Here is a 23176-nt window from a genome sequence, read left to right on the forward strand (position 1 = left end):
ATTAGGGGTAACTAAGACCTTTAGTTTTAAAATTATTAATCAAAAATAAAAAGTGGCCTATAATTTAGGACGTCCAAAATAGAAAGGTGGCCTATCTTTGTGGGACGGAGGGAGTAAAAAAGAGCTACCTTATATAGTTAGAGTAAAATACAATTGTTTGAATAAAAAGAGTAAAAACATATATAAAAACAGAAAGTATTTTATTTAATTGTTTCTTGTTGAGGTATGTTTTGCTAATATTAATTTATATAGGTAAATATGTAAAGGTCTATTACTTTTATCAAATGCGTCTGAATTCGAGTTCGAGCTTATTCTTGTATTACCTTAGTTTTTTTAACATGCTAATTTAAATTCTTATTTTTAGTTAAAATTTTGTATAGAATCAAAATATCAAGTTTGAATCAACTTAAATTTAATTAAAAAAATTTAAAAATTGAATTTTTAAGTAAACTGATAGTAAGCCGTTAATAAACTTATAATAAATTTATGTTTAGTAAACCGATAGTAAACCGTTAGTAAACTTATGATAAATTTATTGTTAGTATTGCCATTAGTAAATGTTAGTAAACCGTTAGTAAATTTAAATTGCGTACTTTTTTATAAAACCATATTGTTGTAAATAAAAACCATATTTTTGTAATATTTTTTAGTCAAACTATATTTTTAAAAATATTTTGCTATTTTATGGGTATTTGTCAGAAAACCTCTAAACATTAAACTTCAAATCTGTATCAAATTTAAACAAGTATGTGAAAAGACCATATCTGATTAGATTAGTCGAAAACCACCCAAGTACGGCCCAAGATTAAGTATAACAACATAGACTACTCCACACACTAGCGGTCTATAGCACATTAATGCACACACAACAAGTTCACTTGAATAAGTAATGTAGTAAATTTCACCCTTAAATGGCTAAAAATATTAAAACATTGACCCAAAAAGGCAAAAAATAAGTAAATTTTGTAGGTGCTAAATTTTGTGTAAACCTAAATGTGAACATAGGCAGTGAACAAAATTTTGGAAGTTGAGGGAGACAGTTGAATGTAATGTCTCTGTCAATACAATTAGTAGCCATGAAATTAGATGCAATTGAAGCTAATGTCTTTTTCAAACCCTAAATTGCATTTCAAGTTAGTGTCTGAATCAGGTTCTCATAAACCCTTATCTCTCTAAACTTTATCATTTCATACATTTGGACAAAATGCTTTGCTTCCAATTGATGATGATCAATTATCAATTTGGTCTAAAAGAAATGGTTTGAATACTAAGTCAACTGCCCTACGTGGGCTCTGTTTTGCACGTGCACCTATGTTGTATTGTACAACACACACACACTATAATTAGTGTTTTGCTTTCATTATTTTATTTTATTTTTGAAGAACCGGACTGGACTTACCGGTTCAACCACAATTTAGAAATTAGTCCACTTCAATTCCTCTTAAAAAAATAAACCAATTTGAATCAAAAAAATTATACGAATTGATAAATCCTTAAATCGATTAAACCACAAAAATCGTCCGACCTTTAGAAATATAATTATACTTTATTTATTTTTCTTTTTAAACCTATAAAAATCCATATACAAAGTTTAGTAATATTCTTTTATATTTATAAGATAGATTATTTAATTATGAACTGAGGCAGTGCGATCACTCGGTCGGTTCAGTTAAATTTTCAAACCTAATTAATCGATCGACCAAATGCTCAATACCGAACCGATTGAATAAGAAATTCTAGCGGAAACCAAACAAACCGAATAAAAAAATCATACCGACCAAATAGGTCGATAATTCGGTCGGTTCGATTAAAACCGAAAAAAATATAAGGAAAATTAAAAAAAGTAAATTTTTGATTTATTTGGTCGGTTCGGTTAATTTGGACAATCCAAATCTCAAACCGAAATAATAACCGAAAACTGATAATTTTTTTTTATCAAAAGTGAACCATCACCGAAAGTTAGCACTAGGTCGGTATTTTTGCTCGCTCCTAAACTGATGGCCACACGGGTTCAACCGGTTCAAGTTTTTAAAACACCGATTGTATAAGTATGCAATGGAATTACCCATCTTCTATTTTGGTACTTAAACATGCATACAATATACAAGTACCATAGTGTTTGCTTTTTTAGATGATGAGTGTCACTATCAGCAGCATCACCACCATCTGTTGTGCATCAGATGGCAATAAATGAAGATGATGAGTTTGTGATCGGACCCACTTTTAATACTCCTAATATATATGCAGCTTTTGCTTTTTAAAGTTGCTTGCTTTTCTATAGTTTATTGCCACATTTTGCTGACTATTGGGGACATTGGTAGTGTATTAGAATCAGTATAAAGCATAATCCAAGTGGTTGGTATTAGTAGAATTTAATTAACTAGAAATGCAAATGTGAAATACTTACCAATAATTACAAGTTTTATAAAAGAAGTCCTCGAGATTCTCACATTTTCTTGATTTTTTATTTAGCACTAAAGAGTGGAATTTTTAGACCTAAAAAGAAATTTAAAGAAAATAGAGGGAATGTTGGATTCCTTATAATCCACTGAAAAACTTGCCAAAAACCAAAGAAAATATCAAACACTTGTCCTCTTTCTTTCTCTATGTAAATGACAGCATCAAACTGCTTGACCCACTCAAGTGAATTTTTTGAATTAATAATAATAATAATATATTTTATTTTATTTAATTAAATTAATTTTTTATACATTTAAAATATACTCCTTCCGTCCTATTTAAAAAGTCGCTTTATACGTAACACTTATTTTTCTTTTTTACCTTTGTTAATTATGTGTTAAAAAATAATTATCAAAATAAAAATAAAATTATGTGTTAAAAATGTGCATAATATATACTAACTGTTTTATAAAGTATGCTTAATTATTGTGATAAAACAAAAATAAAAAATAATAATGCTAAAATACACGATGAGATTTTTTAGTTGGAATATAAAAAAACAATAATACTTTTTAAATAAACGGAAGGAACAATATTTAATTCACGAATGACGTAAAGAAGTGACTCCAACTTTTTCCCATAAAATATATAATATATATATATATATATATATATATATATATATATATATATATATATATATATAAATATATATTATATATATATTTGAGATATTATAAACATAAAAATATCATATAAATGAAACTTGGCGCATATAAATTTATAAATATAATATAATGTCACAATTAATTAGTGGTTAACAGATAACACCACACTTGCTTTTTCACATTTGATAAAGAAATAATAGAATATTTATACAGAATTCTTTCCAAACCAATCCTTTTCTTTAGACAAATGCATGATTGAAACACTTTTTATTTTATTTTATTTTTCTTCTAAAACTTTAATTTTAATTTAAATCATGTCAATCATGTTTTGCATTATCAAGATTTGGCTCTGAGGCCACAAGCTTTTATATATGTCTTCTTCATACATAACTTTGTTCAAAATCAGTGGCAGCCATGTTACTTCTCTCTTTTTAAAAAAATTTAAAAAATCTTACATACTACAAAAACCCACTCTGATTTTATTTTCTTGGTTCTTGAATTTCTGACATAAGTTTTGTGTAAGTGAGTGAGTGCAATTATAGGAAAGCATGAGGTTGTAGTGAGTTCAGTGTACTGTCTATTTCTTATGTTAGTATTACATAATCCAAAAACTAACACAACTCAAACCAAGATTGCCCTCTTCTTTTTGAATCTTTCAACAAATTATTTAATTTCATAGATCATCACATTTAAACCATTAAAAAAACTTTAATTTTGTAGCTTTTCTTGGATATTTCAATGGAAATAATTAAGAAAATGATCAATGCTCAATTTTGTTCAGTTCTTGTTTTGTTTTTCTTGTTAAGTACTTCTTCATATGGATTGTTATCTTCTAAAGGTGTCAATTATGAAGGTAATTTATTGAGTTTTAGTTACTTTTTAATGGGAAATTTTGTTTTACATTTTTGTTTAATTGTTTTTTGGTTTTTTTCTTGGATTTCAGTGGTGGCATTGATGAACATTAAGAATTCATTGCATGATCCTCATAATGTTCTAAACTGGGATGAAACTGCTGTGGATCCATGCAGTTGGACTATGATCACTTGTTCTCTTGATGGTCTTGTTACTGGCTTGTAAGAATTAAGAATTTTTTAAACAATTTTCATGCAATTGGACTGAAATTGCTTTATTTGATTGAAAAAAATTAAGATGTTAAACTTTTTTTTGAGAGGATTAAGATGTTAAACTTATGTTGTTGCAGAGGAGCTCCTAGCCAAAATTTATCTGGAATTCTGTCACCAAGCATAGGAAACTTGACAAATCTTCAGCTTGTGTGAGTATATAACATCATTTTATCGTTGCACGAAAACTTATCGAGTTCTTTCTAAAACTTTGAAATAAGTTTTTCGTTAATTTACATTTCGGCGTTTTTATTTCAGTATTTATGTTTCCGTGCTATATGAAATCATGTACAAGTTATTGAATTGGAGAATGTGTTTTGCAGGTTACTGCAGAACAACAATATTTCAGGACAATTGCCCTATGAGCTTGGGAAGCTTTCAAAGCTAAAAACATTAGATCTTTCTAATAACTTCTTCAACAGTCAAATTCCCAATACTTTTTCCAATCTGAAAAACCTCCAATATTTGTAAGTATAAATTTATGTTTTCCACAATTTTTTTTCTATTTTTCTACATTTAATCTGATGATAATTTTGTTTTTGAATTGGAATCAGGAGGCTCAATAATAACAGTCTTTATGGAGCAATTCCTCCTTCTTTGGCTAACATGTCTCAGCTTTCATTTCTGTAATTTTCTTTAAACTTTATCCTTCAATATTATGTTTAATCTTCTTTAATAAATATTAAATTTAATTAATTGTTCTAGGGACCTGTCATATAACAATCTAAGTGCTCCGCTACCGGTTTTTCGAGCTAAAACATTCAAGTAAGTGAATCCTACAATTTAAATTTAATGGTTTCAGCTTTTTCCGACTCGTTTTTCGGGATCAGATTGTGAATAATTGTTTATGGATTGATACAGCATTATAGGGAATACTCTGATATGTGGAACTCAGCAACAATGTTCAGGAACCATACAGACTCCAAAATCTATGAACTTGAATAATTCACAAAGTAATTACAATTCAATTCCCTTTATTTCTTGCAAGTTTGGAATAATCTTTTATGTAGACAAAAGCTGTTATGTCCCTCTTTTGTTATTTTTCAATTGCAAAAATATTGCTTTTTGAAACTTTATTTCAAGTTCATTATTATTTATCCTTTTTATGCTGCAACATGCTTTTGAGAAAGTGTTGCCTTTTTTTTTCACAGTTTCAAATTTCAAATAATTGTTGTTCATGTTTCTGGATTCATTCTGACAAGGTTTTCTACTGTTTATTAAGATTCCGAGCCTTCTGGAAGTCGAAAAAGTCATAAGATCGTGCTGGCCTTCGGTTCGAGCTTGGGTTGCATCTGTGTGTTGGTTCTGGGATTTGGTTTTCTACTTTGGTGGAGGCAAAGGCAAAACCAGCAAATATTCTTTGATGTTAATGGTTAGTACATTGACTTGAAAATTTAGTTTATGTTGCACGAAAATTCCCCGAGTTTATGTTTAGTGTATCGTTTCTGAAACATTACTGAAACTTTATATTGATCGCCTATTATTGCAAAACATTGTTTCTCTGTTTCCTATTTCAACGTTTCCGTTTTCATGATAAAAAGCTCATCCTGATAAAATAAATTGTTTTTTATTCAGAACAACGTCACGAAGAACTCAATCTTGGAAACCTGAAGAAGTTTCAGTTCAAAGAACTTCAGATAGCAACAAAGAACTTTAGCAGTAAAAACTTGATAGGAAAAGGTGGATTTGGAAATGTTTACAAAGGGCATCTACAGGACGGATCGCTCGTAGCGGTTAAAAGGCTCAAAGATGGAAGTGGCTCCATTGGAGGTGAGACACAATTTCAGACTGAAGTAGAGATGATCAGCTTAGCAGTACACCGCAATCTACTCCGTCTCTACGGATTTTGCATGACAGCATCTGAAAGACTTCTCGTTTACCCTTACATGTCGAACGGGAGTGTCGCTTCTCGCCTTAAGGGTATACAACAATCACTAATCAACACAACTATGGTTGTTCTGTTATTTCTATTTTAATCAAACTTATTGCGCCTGTCACTAATCTTGCAGCGAAACCATCAATCGACTGGAGCACGAGGAAACGAATTGCCTTAGGAGCTGGTAGAGGTTTATTATACTTGCATGAGCAATGTGATCCAAAGATAATTCACCGGGATGTGAAAGCAGCCAACATACTGCTAGATGACTACTGTGAGGCTGTTGTCGGAGATTTTGGGTTGGCAAAGCTGTTAGATCACAGGGATTCGCATGTTACTACAGCAGTGAGAGGTACTGTAGGACACATAGCTCCTGAGTATCTCTCAACAGGTCAATCGTCGGAGAAAACTGATGTTTTTGGTTTCGGAATCCTTCTGCTTGAGTTGATATCTGGATTAAGAGCTCTTGAGTTTGGCAAATCAGCAAATCAGAAAGGGGCCATGCTTGATTGGGTAAGCTAACTGTGGATGTTTCAGTCACGGAGCAACCGACTGCACTTAAACTAAGAGTGCATGCATTCGGTTCGAATATGAAACATACCGACCTGAATTTATAAGGATACAAAAAATTTCAAACCAAATTAAACCAATCGGTTGATTATGATTTGTACTAAAACTGAACTGAATTAGTTTTACGTCCAAAACCAAACAGAACCGAATTAGGCAGTTCAGTTCGGTTATTCGGTTTTTGTACACCCCCAATTGCAACAACTAAATTTCAGTACCCTATTTGCAGGTTAAGAAGATTCATCAGGAAAAAAAACTTGAGCTGTTAGTTGACAAAGATCTAAAAAACGCTTACGATGTAATCGAGTTGGAAGAAATGGTTCGGGTAGCTCTACTCTGCACTCAATTCATTCCGGGGCACAGACCAAAAATGTCAGAAGTTGTTCGGATGCTTGAAGGAGACGGATTGGCGGAGAAATGGGAAGCATCTCAGAGAGCAGAAGCAACAAGATCAAGAGCCAATGAGTTCTCATCTTCGGAGCGATATTCTGATCTCACAGATGACTCTTCTTTACTTGTTCAAGCAATGGAGCTCTCAGGACCCAGATGACATGATTCTCAAAGACATGTATATTACCAACCATAGTGGAGCTTCAAAGCTCTGTCAAAAAATCCTGATTGTACAGAAATCAGATCTGAACGACATATAGTTGAGCGTTACTCGTCTTTTTAATTGTTGAGTGAAGAATTTTTCTTCTATTTTCTTGTAACAATATAAATTATCCCTTCAATAAAATTTTCATAGTAACTGAGACCAATCCTGCATCTTCATGCCGCCTAAACTGAAACTTTACAGCAACAGAGATATATGAACAAGCTAATCAGAAATTCGAAAAATATTACAAAGAAAAAGAAAAATATTGAAAAAGAAAACAAATAAATTATCACAATATTATCAGCATAATTCATATCCATTTAATTTCAATAAAATCTGACAGAAAATATCAGCAACCGGAAGCCTACACTGATATAAAAACAAAATACAACAGAGGGAGCAGAAAGTTTACAAGGAATAATAAGCTTAATCTTGGATGAACAGAATTTCAGCTAGAGCAGACGCTCTGCGGAACTTCAACAGCTCAACCAGCATATTAACTCTTCCATCCATGACATATACGCAAGGAGTGATGCTCAACGTCTCGAGCACAGGTGAATTCGCAAGCAAGAATTTGATAAATTCCATCTCATGTGGCACACCCGACATATCCGTCATCTTTACTCCTTTGAGCTTCTCGAAAGTGCAGTTTTTAGGGCACTCTTTTAACCAAAAATCCAAATCAGGCGCTTCTACGGCAGCTAGAGTGTTTGACGAACCCTGCATGATCAAAGGAAGATAAAACAATATCTATCAATCTTCATGATAAAGATCACATAAGCTACTGGTCTCACCAAAATTCACAAAGAAAACATTAAAGTGAGCGGAATAACTTACCGAAATTCGAAGTTCCTTCAGATTAGGAGAGTTTGTGATCAGGCGAAGAACAATATGTATCTCTTTCATATCTTCAAAACTAACTTGATATAGTTCTATTACTTTCAGGCAGCTGTAAGTAATTGAATATCTTCCTGGATAATCACCTATACTCAAAAACTTTAAACCACAAAGGAGAACAGGCAAAAACATCAGAATTATGATATCCCTAATTCATTAACGAAAACCTATGGACAAAGACAGCTACATCAACTTCATGAACCAAATACCAAAACATATTATTACCTTTGTGAAGTAGATATGCCCAATAAGCCTCTCGAGACGAGGCACCCCACCAAGAAACTTGATAAAATTACAACTCGAAATTTGCTCAAAATGTTCAGCAACATCATCAGTCATATACATAGCAATCGACATAGCAACAAGAAGCGGCGTATTTTCAAGAAAAATATCCTTGAACTCACCCTCCAAACACAAGTACTTCAAATTCGGAGCCCTTATATTAAGAACCAAACTATCAAAATACGACAACGAGAGACTCTCAAGAAGAGGGCAGCCGGCGATAAGACTCTCAATCGCCTCAGGAGCAACCAAAACTTGATAAAGATTAAGACTCTTCAAACACAAGAAACCCTTAAAACTAGGAGGCGGATCAAACTCGCAACGCGTCAACTCCAAACGCGTCAATTTCCCGCAATTAAAAAGACAAGAAGGCACCCTAAACCACTCTCCCTCGCCTAATTCAAGAACCAACTCTTTAATCCCGCGACGCGACAGAAAAAGTAACCACTGATCAATATCAGGACAACACTGCAAATAGGAAGTGGATAACTGGAACTTATGAATGGGCCCTTGATGAAGAAACAAAGCGCTAGTGATAAATTTAAGCAGCCTAACCTCAATAACACACTTATCACTATACATTGCAGCACATTTATCATCAAAAACAAGGTGGCTAAGAGTGTTCCATCTATATCTCCATTTGGTGGAGAGTAAGCTAGTTCTTACAGCATCTCTAATAGGTAATCTTGTCAGAATACTTTCTGTAATACTTGAGGGTAAATCAGTAATAAAATCTGGAGCCTCAAGATTATGATTATGATCACCCATTTGTAAAATCAAGCTCTAATTGCAAAATGGTGAGTACCCAATTGTTAATTATCACTAAGTAAGCAATAAATGAACAGAATTTGTGAAATTTTGATGGATCAATGCATAACAGTAATGAAAGAAAATTAAATTAAAATTGAAAGATTTGAAGAATAGATGATGAAAAATTAGAAGAATTATGGTTATACCTATGGATGAACTGATAATTCAGAGGTAGAGGAAGCTGAATCTGTACTAGAGGAGATTGATTTGATTTGGTAGTGATGACCGATAATAGAAGAGATGGTTTCGGCAACAAACGTCGTGTCGTAAATTGTATTATTGCACGAAAACTTGGAAGAGAAATGCGGGCTTAATATATGGTTTGATTCTTAAATTTATATTCTTTTATCCATCTGACCTTTCATCTTTCAGTTTAACTTTATTAACACCTCAATTTATAAATTTTAATTATTTAACCTCTGAAACTGTCATTTTTATAATTATTTAATCTCTTCTTATCCATGTGGGATAAGCATTTGGTTACAGACAAAAAATGGCGTGCAAGACCCGTACATTTTGACGCCTGTATTTATAATTTTTACTCATTTGACATGTTAACTTCCAATTTGACCTCTTTAACACTATATAATTGAAAATAATAGTACTCATTATGATACAATATCTACAATAAATCCTCTAATAATTAATATTTAATAAATTAATAATTTTAAAAGTTAATAAAATTTCATAGAACTAATTTCGATATTATATTTACGTGTATTCAATAAATTAATACTCCTTCCGTTCCATTTAGAAAGTTCAATTGTTGTTTTTCATACATATTAAGAAGAAAAAAAACATAGTATTTTTTTTGTTTTACCCTTATTAATTGTGTTTTGGAATTATACATGTCATTAATTATCTTGCAAGTGTATTTAATTATTAAGATAAAATAAGGAGTAAAAAAGAAAATTTAAGCTAAAAAGGTACAATGTGACTTATTAAGCAGAACACAAAAAAATGGACAATGGGACTTCCTAAATAGGACGGAGGGAGTAATTTTTAACTAATAATTTTTTTAATCCGCCATGTTAGTTATTAGAGGGTCTATTGTATAACCTATATAAAAGAATCTAAGATTACAGTAAAATTTATTTGTTTGAATTAATTTAAAAATTTATTAATACTAAAATGTAATATTTTAAAAAATTATTGATTCTTTAATATAATACTCATCCCAGAAATATTAAAAGAAATCTCAAAAACCCTAATAAGGATTAAAAATCAAATCATGCTGAAAATAGACATAAGCTATCTAGAATTCAGCAACATATTATTCAGAAAAAATATGCTAAAAGAAGTCGGCCTATCAAATTAACGGAACCTTATATAATTCTTTAAAGATCATTTGAAATTGGCTTAATGGCGTAAAAAATCATAAACTTTAGCGTGTTTTGCAAGTTTAACATAACCTTTCAATTTTAGCAAATTAATACACAAACTTTTGATTTTTTGCAATTTTAGCACCGATCAATTTTCCTTCAAAAAAATAGAGAAAATTGCTGATGTGGACGCCGGAATAGTGGTTATTCCGGTGTACACATCAGCATTTTTTTCACCAAAAATTCATCGGTGCTAAAATTGCCAAAAATCAAAAGTTTGTGTATTAATTTGCCAAAATTGAAAGTTTATGTTAAATTTGCAAAACACGCTAAAGTTTGTGATTTTTTACGCAATTAAGCCTTTGAAATTAGCAATCGATGAATTAGAAACCAAAAATATGCAATGAAACTATACAAATAGAGCTGCCAAATCAAAACGATATCCTTAAACCGAAATAAGAACTGACAATTTATAAATTCAAAAATGGCAGTCACTACTTAATAGATAAATTTCTAACACAACATTTTCATAATCAACATCCTAATTCCTACCATCACCATCATCACTCACTACTAACTTCACCATCATCAGGATTTAAGTACTACAATTTTGGCTTTCTTTGATGAACATTGAAATCGAAGTACCTCTTTCAAAATCTTCTGTCCATCCCCACGAACTCTTGCTTCATCAGGCTGCATATACATCTTTTCAAGTACTACTGATTCAGCCAATAGAAACTTAATAAAATCAAGTTCAGGTTTTAATTGTTCTACTCGTGATTCTGCAAAATTCATCTTCACCACTCGAAGTTTTTTCAGTGCATTGTGTAAGAGGTCTTGTACTTTTAAAAGTTCTGGAGCAAGAGGATCTATATCTTCACTAGCTCCAAGAGACTAACAAAAAAAAAACACATCAAACATTAGTTAAGAAAAAAATATGAAACACAACAGTACAGAGAAAGTGAGCAAATAGGAAAATACCCCCATCTCCAGCTTCTCTAAGTTGGGAGAGTTCACGATCAAGCAAAGAACAGCAAAGATATTTCTCGCACACCAAAAACGTATTTCAGGCAGTTCAAGAACTCTAAGACAACCAAGAGAAAGTTTCATCGGCTTTCTTCCATAAAAAAGGTACTAGAAGAAAATGCAAGAATGCAAAATAAGAAAGAAGAATTTGCCAACTAAATCAACATTACAAACTTAGCAAATCTGCATAAAAAGTAAACAAAAGAAACTAGCTTACATCCAAAGCGATACATCCGAGGCGCAAGTGCTCGACAACAGACAGACATTCGAAAAGCTTGGTTGGTTCAGAGGGATAGGGTCCGTCAAAATCTTCATCAAATACAACTGTTGAAAGATGCGGACTAGTTTTTCTAAAACAAATAGCCTTAAAAGAACCAGCAAACTGAAAGAACTTCAGATAAGGAATGTCAATATCGAGGTTACCAACATTGTAACAGTGTTTTATAGAAAGTGTTTCAAGTGATGGGCATTTGGAGATGAAAGTTTCAATTACATTGGTTTCAAAACGAACATACTCAAACTTAAGAGAAATCAACTTAACAAATCCTTGAAATGCCAACGGAACGGTGAAAATACACGACGACAAGGTCAAGCTCCTCAATGTCACACATGAGAACAGAGTTGATGGCAATCTATGAATTTCATAACCATCTTCTCCAAAATCAAAGACAATTTCATGAACACCTTTCTTGGTCAGGTAAAGCATCACTATGTCAATCTCAGAAGAGTTCTCTAACAACGGAATATTAAAAGTAAAATTGAAGATGGATCCATGGTGAAGTAATAGAACTCTTAAGACATTAAGAAAGAGTTTAGCAATGTTAGGTTCTTCGACAGAAGGCCATACCGACATTTCATAAAATGTATCATCAAATACCAATTTGGGAATATATCTCCACTTGCACCTCCAATTCTTGGACAAGATACTAGTCTTCACTGCTTCATGAATGGGCAGACAAACTAGAATATTATCTATGATGTTACTCGGCAAGTCGCTGATTCTATCCGATTTTGAGCTGTTTTCAATCCTTTTAGCGGGCTGGTTATCCTGAAAATTAAAATTTAATAACGGATATGTACATAATAAACTAAGCTTAGCAGATTATAAATATCTGAATATCCAAAATCCTAAACCCTAAAATCTAACAAATTAAAAAAGAATGAATAGCTTACCATAGTTTTTCTTTCTGTTTAAAAAACTTGAATTAAATTGCGCAGTTAAGAGCCAAAATCAGCCATTCGTAAATAAAGCTCTGCTTGCAAAACCATAAATACCCAAGTTAAGTAAACAAAAAAAAAAATCATACTCGGTGAAATTTAACATCTGGGTTAAGTAAAGAACCAAAATATAAAAGAGATGATGAATATTAGAAGTGTAATGATTATACCTGTAGATGAATCTATAATTCGATGATAGAAATGGTGTTCCGGTCACCTTTTAGTGAGAGTGTTTGATTTTATTTTTAGTAGTGATGAACATAATAGAAGAATTTGATTTTTTAAGGGTAAAATTAAACAAACCCCCCTGACTTTTAGTGTAATATGCTAACTCACCCCTTGATTTTTGTAAATCCACTATAACACCCCTAATGTTTAGATATATCATACTATCACACCCATCGGGTAACTTTTCCATTAGTCAACTCAGTTAAAGGGTTAGATTTAACTCTTAAACTTATTTTTTATACAGTTTCATCCGAAATTGTCAACAAAAATTAAAATTAATTAATTATTTATTTTTCTAAAATAACAATAAATTTAATAAAAATAATTAAAATATGATGTAACATTTTAATAAAATTTATTTCTAAAAAATGAATAATATTTCAAAAACTAAATAATTAAAATGTGACTGTTTATAAATCTTATTGAATATGAATATATTAGATAAATTATCACATTTTAATGATTTACATATATCAATTTAATTAATTAATGATCCTTGTCAAAAAAACTAATATTTTCAACATCTATATAGTTAGCTAATATTCACATTTTAAGGGTCGAATCTATTCCTTTGACCGAGTTGACTAATAGAAAAGTTACAAGATGAGTATAATAGTATAATATATCTAAACATGAGAGGTATCATAGTGGATTTACAAAAATCAAGTGATGAGTTAGTGTATTCTACTAAAACACAGGGGTTTTTAGTAATTTATCTTTTTTATAATCATAAAAAGAATATAAAAACACTATAGATACAGTCTATATACATCACCGATACATTAAAAAAACACCAAAAATACACTATAAAAACACCATAGTTGTACTAAAAAAATGCTAGAAAAAATCTCCAAAAAAAAATCTATAAAAAAGAGCATAATTTAATAAAAAGTGAAAAAAGATATTTTAAAATAAAAAAAAAAGGTATGACCTTCAAATATATATTTGAAAATAATATAAAGTTGAAAAATAAAATAATTAAACTAAATAATTACTAATTCCCTTAAAATGTGAATATTTACTAATTCCCTTAAAATGTGAATATTTACTAATTCCCTGTTTTGACAAACTAAATAATTAAACTTTTTATTGGAAAGATATCTCCAGCTGAACCTCCAATTCTTGGACAAAATACTAGTCTTGACTGCCTCATGAATCGGAAGACAAATTAGAATATTATCTATAATATTACTCGGCAAGTCGCTGATTCTATCCGATTTCGAGCTGCTCTCAATTTTTTCAGCCGGATGCTTATCCTGATAATAGCTTACCATAGTCTACTATTTCTGTTTGACAAACTTTGAATTAAATTGGGCAGTTCTGTCAAAACAGGGAATTAGTAAATATCATATTTGGTGAAATTCAACATCAGGGTAGAGTCAAAAAACCAATTATATGTATCAAAAACAAATTAAAAACCAATAAAAATATCATATATTAGATTATGAATATCAGAAGAGTTATGGTTATACCTTGAGATGAATTTCTAATTCAGAGGTAGAGAAAAGGCAAATCTTCGGTGCAAAATGGAGTTCGATTCACGTTTAAGGGGAAGTGTTTGATTAAATTATAATAACTTTTCTAACTTTTGTAGAATCTATTTAGAATTTACCTTAAGTATAAATTTTGGGTGGGACTATTTTCCGAGCATAAATTGCTAGGGTTAGAGCAACATATTTTATTTTGTCCAAATTGTCTTGTTTCAATCCCGAGTCCACTTTTTTTTCCTTAATTTTTTTTCTAAAAATATACCCCTCAAATCAAGTTTGTATTTAATTGAATAAGCCTAATTTCGTCATAACGTATTTATATTATTAAGGTCAAACCTTTCATGAAAGTTTCATAAAAGTACAATCTTTTAATTTTATCCAATTTTGTCTTGAAACGCAGGATTTCGTTTCAATTATGTCCAACTATGCGATTTTACTTATGTGTGACATGCTACATCAGCGCCACGTAGGCGCCACATCAATAAAATCGCTTAGTTGAATATAATTGAAATAAAATTCATCGTTTTCAGGATAAACTGGATAAAATTGAAAAGTTTGGACTTTTGTGAGATTTTCTTCAAACATTTGGCCTATTATTAGCTTTCGTTTCACTTAGTCCTTAATAAACAAAATTATATTTAAATAATATTCTTTTTTTTTTTGACTGTGGTAGAATCTAGTTACGTTAGTAGTTAGTGGTTAGTAGTTAAACTTCCATTTTAATTCGGCCTTAAACACTGGCCCTACTGAGACTCGAAACCGGGATCTCAGGAATGCACTGGAGCGCCTTAGCCACTTGGGCTAGGCCTCACTGGCATATTTAAATAATATTCTAACTATTTATTTTGTATATATATGTGAACGAAATTAAAAAAACAATGTTGTCGTTTTGATTAGCATGAAATGAAGGTGCTTCATGCTAAAAAAAGACCATAAATGTATAAGTACATATTTTTTAAAACTCCAATTTGGGAAGATATCTCCACTCAAATCTCCATCTCGTGAAAAAACCCATTAAAAATTTTACTTTCAACAAAAGTGAATATAAGAATGTAATTCTAAAAAAATAATTTTAAAAAATGAATAAAAAAGTTATTCAATTGCAGTTACGACACGTGAAGTATACGCACTTCATTTCCACAACACATGGACCTAATATATAATTAAAAGTGTAAATTAAATACTCAATCTTAACAAATCAAAGTGGAGGAATTCAATCCGAAAAACGAATAGGGATCCGAAAATGCATTTTGCTGATATATTATTTGCTCGACTGTACGTACCTGTGAAGCATGAATTATTGCTGCCTGGTTTCATTCTACATATAGATCAAAATTCCTTATAAAAGATCCCATACACACAAAACTACACAAGCATTAGCAATCACTATCATACACTAAACACTATGCATATTAAAAGGATGCAAATTTACGGGACTAATTGATATTAAATCTTAAAAGAATAAAAATACATTAACTTTCTCATTAATTTTAAACACCAATTCCCATGAATAAACCTTAGGATTGTAACACATGATCTACTCATGCAAGATGAGTTCAATTTCAGTACTCTGAACATTCTTGTTTTTGAACTGCTATTAATTGCTACAATCTTGAATTGATCAACATATAGATGACTGATTAAATCCACCCTACCTCACAAAAGGTTACAAAATACGAGCTAAAACTGACATAAGACAAGAAAAAATGACTCAATTTTCAAGCATAAAAGTTTTAATACTATCAGAATCAGCATTCACCTTCATCATCAGGATCTAGGTATACAATTTCTGCCTTTGTTGATGAACGTTGAAATCGAAGAACCTCTTTCAAAATCTTAAGTGCAACTGCTCCTTCGGCAGGCTGTATAAACATCTTTTCAAGTACAACTGATTCAGCCAATAGAAACTTAATAAATTCCAATTCAGCTTTTACTACTTCCGTGTCTGCAAGCTTCATGCTCACCACTCGAAGCTTTTTCAGCGCATTATCCAAAAGGTCTTGTACTTTCAAAATTTCAGGAGCAAGAGACTGTATTTCATACGTAGTTGGAACAGACTAAGAGAAAAAAAACTTTGAATGTTAGTTTTGATGGCAAATGTGAAATATAACGTGCAAAGCAAGTTAACAAATAGAAAATTACCCCAATCTCAAGCTTCTGCAAGTTAGGAGAGCTCACAACCAAGCAAAGAACAAGAGAGACCTCGTCCGCCCACCCAAAACGTATTTCAGGTAATTCAAGAACTCTAAGCCAGCCAAGAGTTGCTGAAAGTTTTCTTGGCATTGTTCCTTCAACCAGATACTGTAAGAAAATGCATGATTACGAAATTAGAAATTAGAATTTGCCAGCTATATAACCAACACTACAAAGTTGGAAAATCTCCTACAAACAAAAAAAACAAAAAAAAGGCTTACATCCACAAAGTGAGATCCGAGACGCAAGTGCTCAACATTACGTAGACATTGGAAAAGATTGATCGGTTCAGAGCTTTCGAGTACCGAAATATTTACATCAGTTGCGGCATTATCAATTATAACCGTTGAAAGATTCTGACTAGCTTTACTAAAACAAATAGCCTCAAAAGAGCCATAGAAGTGAAAGAACTCAAGGGAAGGAATGTCAATATCAAGGTTACCAATATTGGAACAGCTTTTTATAGAAAGTTTTTCAAGTGATGAGCATTTGGAGATGAAACTAAATACATTGGTATCAAAACGAACCCACTGAAACATAAGAGAAATCAGGTTAACAAATCCTTGAAATGCCGATGGAACTGTGAAAGAACAAGAGGACAAGGTCAAGTGTCTTAATGTCACACATGAGAACAGAAATGATGGCAATCTATAGTATTCAAGAAGACCTCCTTTAATATCAAAGCTAATTTCTTGAACATCTTTCTCGCTTAGGTAATGAATCAATTGGTAAATCTCAGGATACGGTATGAAAATTGGAACATGAAAAGTAAAATTCAATATGGGTCCATGGTGAAGTATTATAACTTTATAGATATTAAAAAAGAGTTTTGCAATATTAGGCTGTGCAGTAGAAGTTAATACTGATTTCTGATAAAAAGTATTGTCAAATACCAATTTCGAAAGGTATCTCCACTTAGACCTCCAATTCTTGGAGAAGATACAAGTCTTCACTGCTTAATGAATTGGCAGACAAATCAAAATATTGTCAATGATGTCACTCAGCAAGTTACTGATTTTATAAGATCTTGAGATGTTCTGATCCTGAAAATCAAAAAAATCAAATACAAACATAAAACTCATTATTCCAACCAGATTATAAGGATCTAACTATCCAAAACCCAAACTCTAAAAAATAAAAAAGGAAGAACAGCTTACGAATAACCATAGTTTTCCATTTAAGAATGAATACCATAATTTCCGTTTCCCCTTCCTTTGCCTCTTAACTTTTTTTCTTTCTTGTTGTGCTGGCTTAACAAACTTCTGATCATTATATAGAGCAGTCTGAGTAATGGAATGTAGTGAGCTGAGAAGTTGAAAAGCTGAAATTAATGAAAGACAAAGAAAGAATTTAATAGGGTCTAATGCTTCGAATCTGAATACGTTTTAGTCATTGCTTCTACTGCAAGGAACCTGATCATTAATTAAACTACTTCAGAAACCAGAGCATTTCTGAAATATATGAATTGAAATCTTTTATAATGCCGAGGTCAGTAAATTTTTGAAGTTTTGTAATATGAACCTCTCCGATAAGAAGTTGAAATCCGTTGAACGAAACATCCGGCCAGCAGAAACGTTTGATATTAAACCTGACTTCCTGATGTTGGTTTAAGGAATACTCTGATACAATGAGGCTTGCTTTTAGATATATCTGACACGAAAACTGAACCGAACACAAAAACGCATAAAAGAAAGCTTCAATCTCTGTAATATCTCAACTTGAAGTATAAAAAATAAAATAAAAATCTAGTTTAGTAAAGCAGACATCAAAATATTATTATCAAATTCTAACCCTAAATTCTCCAAATTGATAGTAAAATTATCAAATTCTAACCCTAATTTCTCCAAATTCTAATCCATTGGTAAATATATCTATTCTTGCAAACTGATGAGTACCCAATTCAACATTAACAAAAATGAAACTTTTGAATAATAGATGATAAACTATTAGAAAAATTTACGGTTATACGCCTGTAGATGAGCAGATAATTCAAAGTTTTGGAGAAAAGCCAATTCTGCTTTGATTCTTTTGGTAGTGATGACCGACAATAGAACAATGATTTCAGCTAGAAACGCCTTGTCATCATTTTTTTCTTCATAAACGCTATGTCGTTTTAGAGAAGGGAGGCATGATATGATTATGGGGGTTATTGACATAAATGGTACCAAATTTTTGGACCTTGTATCAAAATGGTACTAAACTTTTAATTTGTATTTTTTTGGTACCCAACTTTTTATTATTTATTTCATATTGGTCCTTTTTACAAATTCCGGCTATTTTTAATGGCTGGGAGAAGCGAAAAAGAAGGGATGAACCACCAAATTATGGTATGTGTCATGTGATATGACATCTGATGAGGTAAAAATAAATAAAAACATATTGATCCAGTCGCCACGTCGTTAAATATGGCATGAGTTTGTAAAAAAAAAACAATCTGAAACAAATAATAGAAAATTGGGTACTAAGAAGATACATATTAAAGGTGTTGTACCATTTTGATACAAGATCCAAATGTTTGGTACCATTTATGTCAATGATCCTAATAATGGAAATAATAATTTTTTTTAAACATATTTGAGAGACTAATATGTAATTTTATCATAGCCAAAAGGAGATTCTTACTTTTTTTGGTAAATCACCAAAAAAGAGCATAAATGCTATAGACCAATAACACAATTCAGCATAGCTGATACAACTTAGCTCTGAGTTATCCCAGCTAAGTTGTATCAGCTATGCTAGATTGAGCTAAGTTGTATCAGCTATGCTGAATTGTGTTATTGGTCTATAGCTGCTCTTTTTTGGTGATTTACCCAAAAAAGGAAAAGTAAGAATCTCCTTTTGGCTATGATAAATTATCAAATTTCATTAAATTACATCCAAAACAATTATATTTAAAAAAGATCAAAAAATGGAAAAGTAAACAAAATGTTGCATTCAAAATGGCAGAATGAGTGAATTATGCTGTCTGAATTCTGATAACCACAAAGATGAGCTGGCGAAGCTCTTGCGCATCAAGATGTTATATACAAAACTGAACGGTGGATAGTCTGCAAGAATCCATCTCTTCATTGCTAAACAATCCCGGAGCCAGTGATGACACGTTCATTCTGCTGGTTCGACAGGAATGTTGACCTGGATTTTTGACAATGTTCATCAGCGCAGGTGGTATATTTCCTGACAGGTTGTTATTGGCAAGGTATAACCACAAAGCTACTGCAGTTACCCATTTCCTTCGGAATTTTACGTGTCAGGTTGTCATTTGCCAACATTAACTGCAGGAGCTAGCTCAAATTTTCGAATAAACTCGGCGTAGATCCTGTCAGGATATTGAAGAAAAGATCGAGAGATTGGAGATGAGGCAGATTTCCATATTATTTCGGAATGAAAATCGTGTTTAAAGGAAATATCGATTCCTTTGCTTGGTACCCGAGAAATTGTTGAAACTTAAGTCAAATCGAACAACATTCTGTAACTTGAGAATACCTGAAGTATATAAGCTACCAGTACATGCATGAATTTCCATGCAATACTAGAAATTTCACCAGTGTAAATCTACAAATAATTTCTGCACTAATTGACTAAAGAACACAAGTTCATAGGGCAAATTGAAAATTTTCAGAATCTTAATAAGATAAAAACAGTTCCAATGTTTTTTTTGCCAAGACAAGAAAAAGACTTAATTTTCAGGCATATTTAACATCCTAGCCTTCATTGCTAATAATATCAACATTCACTAACACTTTTAGGATCTAGGAATACTATTTCTGCTTCAGTTGATGAACGTTTAAATCGAGTTATCTCTTTCAGAATCTTAAATCCTTCCTCCGCATCCGCTCCTTCCGCAGGTTGTATAAACATTTTTTCCAGAACTATTGATTCAGCCAGTAGAAACTTAATAAATTCCAGTTCAGGCTTTACTTCTTCTTTGTGTGAGATCTTCATCTTCACCACTCGAAGCTTTTTCAGTGCATTATCTAACAAGTCCTCTATTTTTAAAAGTTCCGGAGCAAGAGGTCCAATTTCATCATTCTCATCAGACTAAGAAAAAGAGGCATCAAACATTAGCTTTTATGGCAAATATGAAACATGACGTACAAAAGAAGTGAACAAATAGAAAATTACCCCAATCTCAAGTTTTTGCAAGTTAGGAGAGCTGACAATCAAGCAAAGAACAGCAGAAACATATTCCTTACACCCAAAACATATATCAGGCAGTTCAAGAACTTTAAGACACCCCAGAGTAGCCGGAAGGTTCCTCGGCATTGTTTTTTCCACTAGGCACTTAAAGAAAATGCAAGAATACAAAGTCAGAAAGTTGAATTTTGCCAACTAAATCAACACTACAAATTGGTAAAACAAAAAAACTAGCTTACTTGCAGAAATTTATATCCAAGACGCACATGCTCGATGACAGGTAGACAATCAAAAAGCTTGGTTGGTTCAGAGGTTTTGGGTCCATAATAATATCCATCAAATATAACAGTTGAAAGATGTTCAAAAGGTTTTCTAAAACACAAAGAGTTAAAAGCACCAAGCATGTGAAAGAACTTAAGATATGGAATTTCAATATCGAGGTTACCAATATTGGAACAATATTTTATAGAAAGTGTTTCAAGTAAGGGGCATTTGGAGATGAAAGTTTTGAATACATTGGTATAAAAACGAACCCGTAGAAATTTAAGAGAAATCAACTTAACAAATCCTTGAAATCCCAATGGAACTTTGAAAGCAAGATTGGAAAAAGTCAAGCACCTTAATGTCACACATGAGAACAGAAATGATGGCAATCTATGGAATCTATCTCCTCCAATATCAAAGACAATTTCCCTAACATCTTTCTCGCTCGGGTAATGAATCACCTGGTTAATCTCAGGATAGGCTTTTAACAATGGAACATGAAAAGTAAAATTGAAGATGGGTCCATCATGAAGTAATAGAACTTTATAAATATTAAGAAAGAGTTTAGTAATGTTGGGTTCTGAGGCAGAAGGTAAAACTGATTTCTGATAAAAAGTATTGTCAAATGCTAATTTGGAAAGGTATCTCGACTTGAACCTCCATTTCTTGGAAAATATACAAGTCTTCACTGCTTCATGAAGCGGCAGACAAATTAGAATATTATTTATGATGTCATCGGGCAAGTTACTGATTCTATCGGTCTCTGAACTGTTCGCAATCTCTTTGCCCGGGTGGTTATCCTGAAAATAAGAATCAATAAACAGATATGCAAAAAATGAAGTGAACTCATCATTTTAACAAATTAAAAAAGAATGAACGGCTTACCATTTTTGTTCTTCCTTTGCTGCTTTGAATTAAATTTGTTCTGCTGTTTGAACAAACTTTTGATTAAATAGGGAAGTCAGAGTAATTGATGCAATGTAGTGTGTCGAGAAGTTGAAACTGTGCAAATTTAATGACAGGCAAAGAAAGAATTTAATAAGGAGGGAGCAACAAGACAGTGGAATACTTTGGAAGTGTGAACAAACATATACAGGGCAACTGATTACTTTAAAAAACTTTGATTATTAATTTTCTTTTCCAATATAAGAAGATGGGCAGTCAAAAAACTTCATAACAATTTCATGAATTGAACCATTTCTGAAATATGGAGTTCATACCTTTTCGAATGCCGGGGTGAGTAATGTTTAAACACTTTTCTATAGCTAATATTAACCTTTCCAATAAGAACTTGAAATTTGCTGAACAAAACATTATACCACTAATAAGTTCTTGAATATAACTGCTTATACATAGATGCCTTACATTCCAGACCTAAAAATATATAGTAAAAATTGAATCGAGCATAGTGCCGAATACTCCTTTTTACGCTGGTAATTACCCATTACTTGCTAAATGATGATTTTCTACTATGTCTTCTCTTGGGGAATAGGATCAAAGCCATTGAGAAATGCTGTTTGTTGTGGTATGAATTTTGTGATTTTAGTTTAGGACTAATAGCAGAGTGAGTACAAGTAATAATGAAAAAAAAAACTATTTAATTTCATAAGCAAATCAATTAACTATAAATCTTAATTCTTCTTCTTGAATTTGATTCAATAAGAAATCTGATCGCTTTAAGAAGTTTCAAAAATGACACAGCTGCATTCGTATCATCAATCAGCTCTTGAAATGCCTAAAACAAACAACTTATTCTTTTTACAATAGTCATATCAGAAAATTGGAGCATTTCTCAAATACAGAGTTGAATCTATTGTAATAGTATGACCAGATGTTTGTCTTCATTCAACAATGTTAGTAATATTAATATGAGAACAAAAATGTAATAGCTTTTTGGCACACAAACTGTCTCAATCTCAAATTGGCTACAACAAGATTGTACTCTATATAATGCATAGATCAGTTAAGGATCGAGTCACGTAGCTAGCTGTAAACAGAAACAACTTATAAGGAAAATATTTGGTCCCTTCTTCTAGTCATCAAATGACTTGAAAGATAACAAAAAAACACAATGCCTTGGACCAA

At 31.7% G+C, this 23176-nt stretch overlaps 4 protein-coding genes across 14 annotated transcripts; 1 reads left to right on the forward strand and 3 right to left on the reverse strand.

The window, feature by feature from the left end:
* Window positions 1-3416: 3416 nt before the first annotated feature.
* Window positions 3417-7390, forward strand: LOC126671479 (protein NSP-INTERACTING KINASE 2-like). Its single transcript, XM_050365247.2, has 11 exons — window positions 3417-3921; window positions 4012-4141; window positions 4270-4341; window positions 4513-4656; window positions 4744-4815; window positions 4895-4954; window positions 5051-5142; window positions 5412-5561; window positions 5765-6109; window positions 6199-6578; window positions 6862-7390. The coding sequence occupies exons 1-11, from the start codon at window positions 3807-3809 to the stop codon at window positions 7180-7182; spliced, it is 1881 nt and encodes a 626-aa protein (XP_050221204.1). The 5' UTR covers window positions 3417-3806; the 3' UTR covers window positions 7183-7390.
* Window positions 6730-9533, reverse strand: LOC126671485 (F-box/FBD/LRR-repeat protein At1g13570-like). Of its 3 annotated transcripts, none has more exons than XM_050365257.2 (4): window positions 8350-9533; window positions 8065-8223; window positions 7640-7947; window positions 6730-7414 (listed from the first exon to the last, which is right to left on the reverse strand). In XM_050365257.2, exons 1-3 carry the CDS (start codon window positions 9172-9174, stop codon window positions 7654-7656), a joined length of 1278 nt encoding a protein of 425 aa, XP_050221214.1. In that variant the 5' UTR covers window positions 9175-9533; the 3' UTR covers window positions 6730-7414; window positions 7640-7653. The 3 variants fall into 3 exon arrangements, with proteins under 3 accessions (XP_050221214.1, XP_050221213.1, XP_050221212.1); XM_050365256.2 differs by having other exon boundaries at window positions 6730-7420; XM_050365255.2 differs by lacking the exon at window positions 6730-7414 and having other exon boundaries at window positions 7493-7947; window positions 8350-9531.
* Window positions 9534-10962: 1429 nt separating this feature from the next.
* Window positions 10963-13039, reverse strand: LOC126671484 (F-box/FBD/LRR-repeat protein At1g13570-like). The gene is made up of 5 exons (XM_050365254.1): window positions 12953-13039; window positions 12738-12817; window positions 11782-12612; window positions 11520-11672; window positions 10963-11432 (listed from the first exon to the last, which is right to left on the reverse strand). Exons 2-5 carry the CDS (start codon window positions 12738-12740, stop codon window positions 11127-11129), a joined length of 1293 nt encoding a protein of 430 aa, XP_050221211.1. The 5' UTR covers window positions 12741-12817; window positions 12953-13039; the 3' UTR covers window positions 10963-11126.
* A 1065-nt stretch (window positions 13040-14104) lies between these two features.
* Window positions 14105-18755, reverse strand: LOC126671482 (F-box/FBD/LRR-repeat protein At1g13570-like). Of its 9 annotated transcripts, none has more exons than XR_008790473.1 (6): window positions 17851-18640; window positions 16915-17736; window positions 16643-16801; window positions 16260-16557; window positions 15784-15865; window positions 14105-14330 (listed from the first exon to the last, which is right to left on the reverse strand). XR_008790473.1 is itself a non-coding variant. In XM_056105287.1 (6 exons), exons 2-5 carry the CDS (start codon window positions 17230-17232, stop codon window positions 15814-15816), a joined length of 780 nt encoding a protein of 259 aa, XP_055961262.1. In that variant the 5' UTR covers window positions 17233-17736; window positions 17851-18640; the 3' UTR covers window positions 14105-14330; window positions 15784-15813. The 9 variants fall into 9 exon arrangements, 8 of the variants coding, with proteins under 8 accessions (XP_055961262.1, XP_055961260.1, XP_055961256.1 ...); XM_056105287.1 differs by having other exon boundaries at window positions 15784-15818; XM_056105285.1 differs by having other exon boundaries at window positions 15784-15838.
* Between the last annotated feature and the right edge of the window lie 4421 nt (window positions 18756-23176).

The sequence above is a fragment of the Mercurialis annua genome, linkage group LG3 (genome assembly GCF_937616625.2).
Source record: "Mercurialis annua linkage group LG3, ddMerAnnu1.2, whole genome shotgun sequence".
NCBI lineage: Eukaryota > Viridiplantae > Streptophyta > Magnoliopsida > Malpighiales > Euphorbiaceae > Mercurialis > Mercurialis annua.

Coding starts and splice junctions, on each gene's coding strand:
- LOC126671479 (XM_050365247.2), top strand. CDS start 3,807: ATGGAAATAATTAAGAAAATGATCAATGCTCAATTTTGTTCAGTTCTT. Junction 3,922..4,011: donor TAAAGGTGTCAATTATGAAG/GTAATTTATTGA, acceptor CTTGGATTTCAG/TGGTGGCATTGATGAACATT. Junction 4,816..4,894: donor ATGTCTCAGCTTTCATTTCT/GTAATTTTCTTT, acceptor TAATTGTTCTAG/GGACCTGTCATATAACAATC.
- LOC126671485 (XM_050365257.2), bottom strand. CDS start 9,174: ATGGGTGATCATAATCATAATCTTGAGGCTCCAGATTTTATTACTGAT. Junction 8,224..8,349: donor GGCATATCTACTTCACAAAG/GTAATAATATGT, acceptor TGTGGTTTAAAG/TTTTTGAGTATAGGTGATTA. Junction 7,948..8,064: donor TGAAGGAACTTCGAATTTCG/GTAAGTTATTCC, acceptor TTGATCATGCAG/GGTTCGTCAAACACTCTAGC.
- LOC126671484 (XM_050365254.1), bottom strand. Junction 11,673..11,781: donor TCGGATGTATCGCTTTGGAT/GTAAGCTAGTTT, acceptor ATTTTCTTCTAG/TACCTTTTTTATGGAAGAAA. Junction 11,433..11,519: donor TAGAGAAGCTGGAGATGGGG/GTATTTTCCTAT, acceptor TTTTTTTGTTAG/TCTCTTGGAGCTAGTGAAGA.
- LOC126671482 (XM_056105281.1), bottom strand. CDS start 17,232: ATGTTTCAGTGGGTTCGTTTTGATACCAATGTATTTAGTTTCATCTCC. Junction 16,802..16,914: donor TCGGATCTCACTTTGTGGAT/GTAAGCCTTTTT, acceptor ATTTTCTTACAG/TATCTGGTTGAAGGAACAAT. Junction 15,866..16,259: donor CCTAGATCCTGATGATGAAG/GTGAATGCTGAT, acceptor ATGCTTGTGTAG/TTTTGTGTGTATGGGATCTT.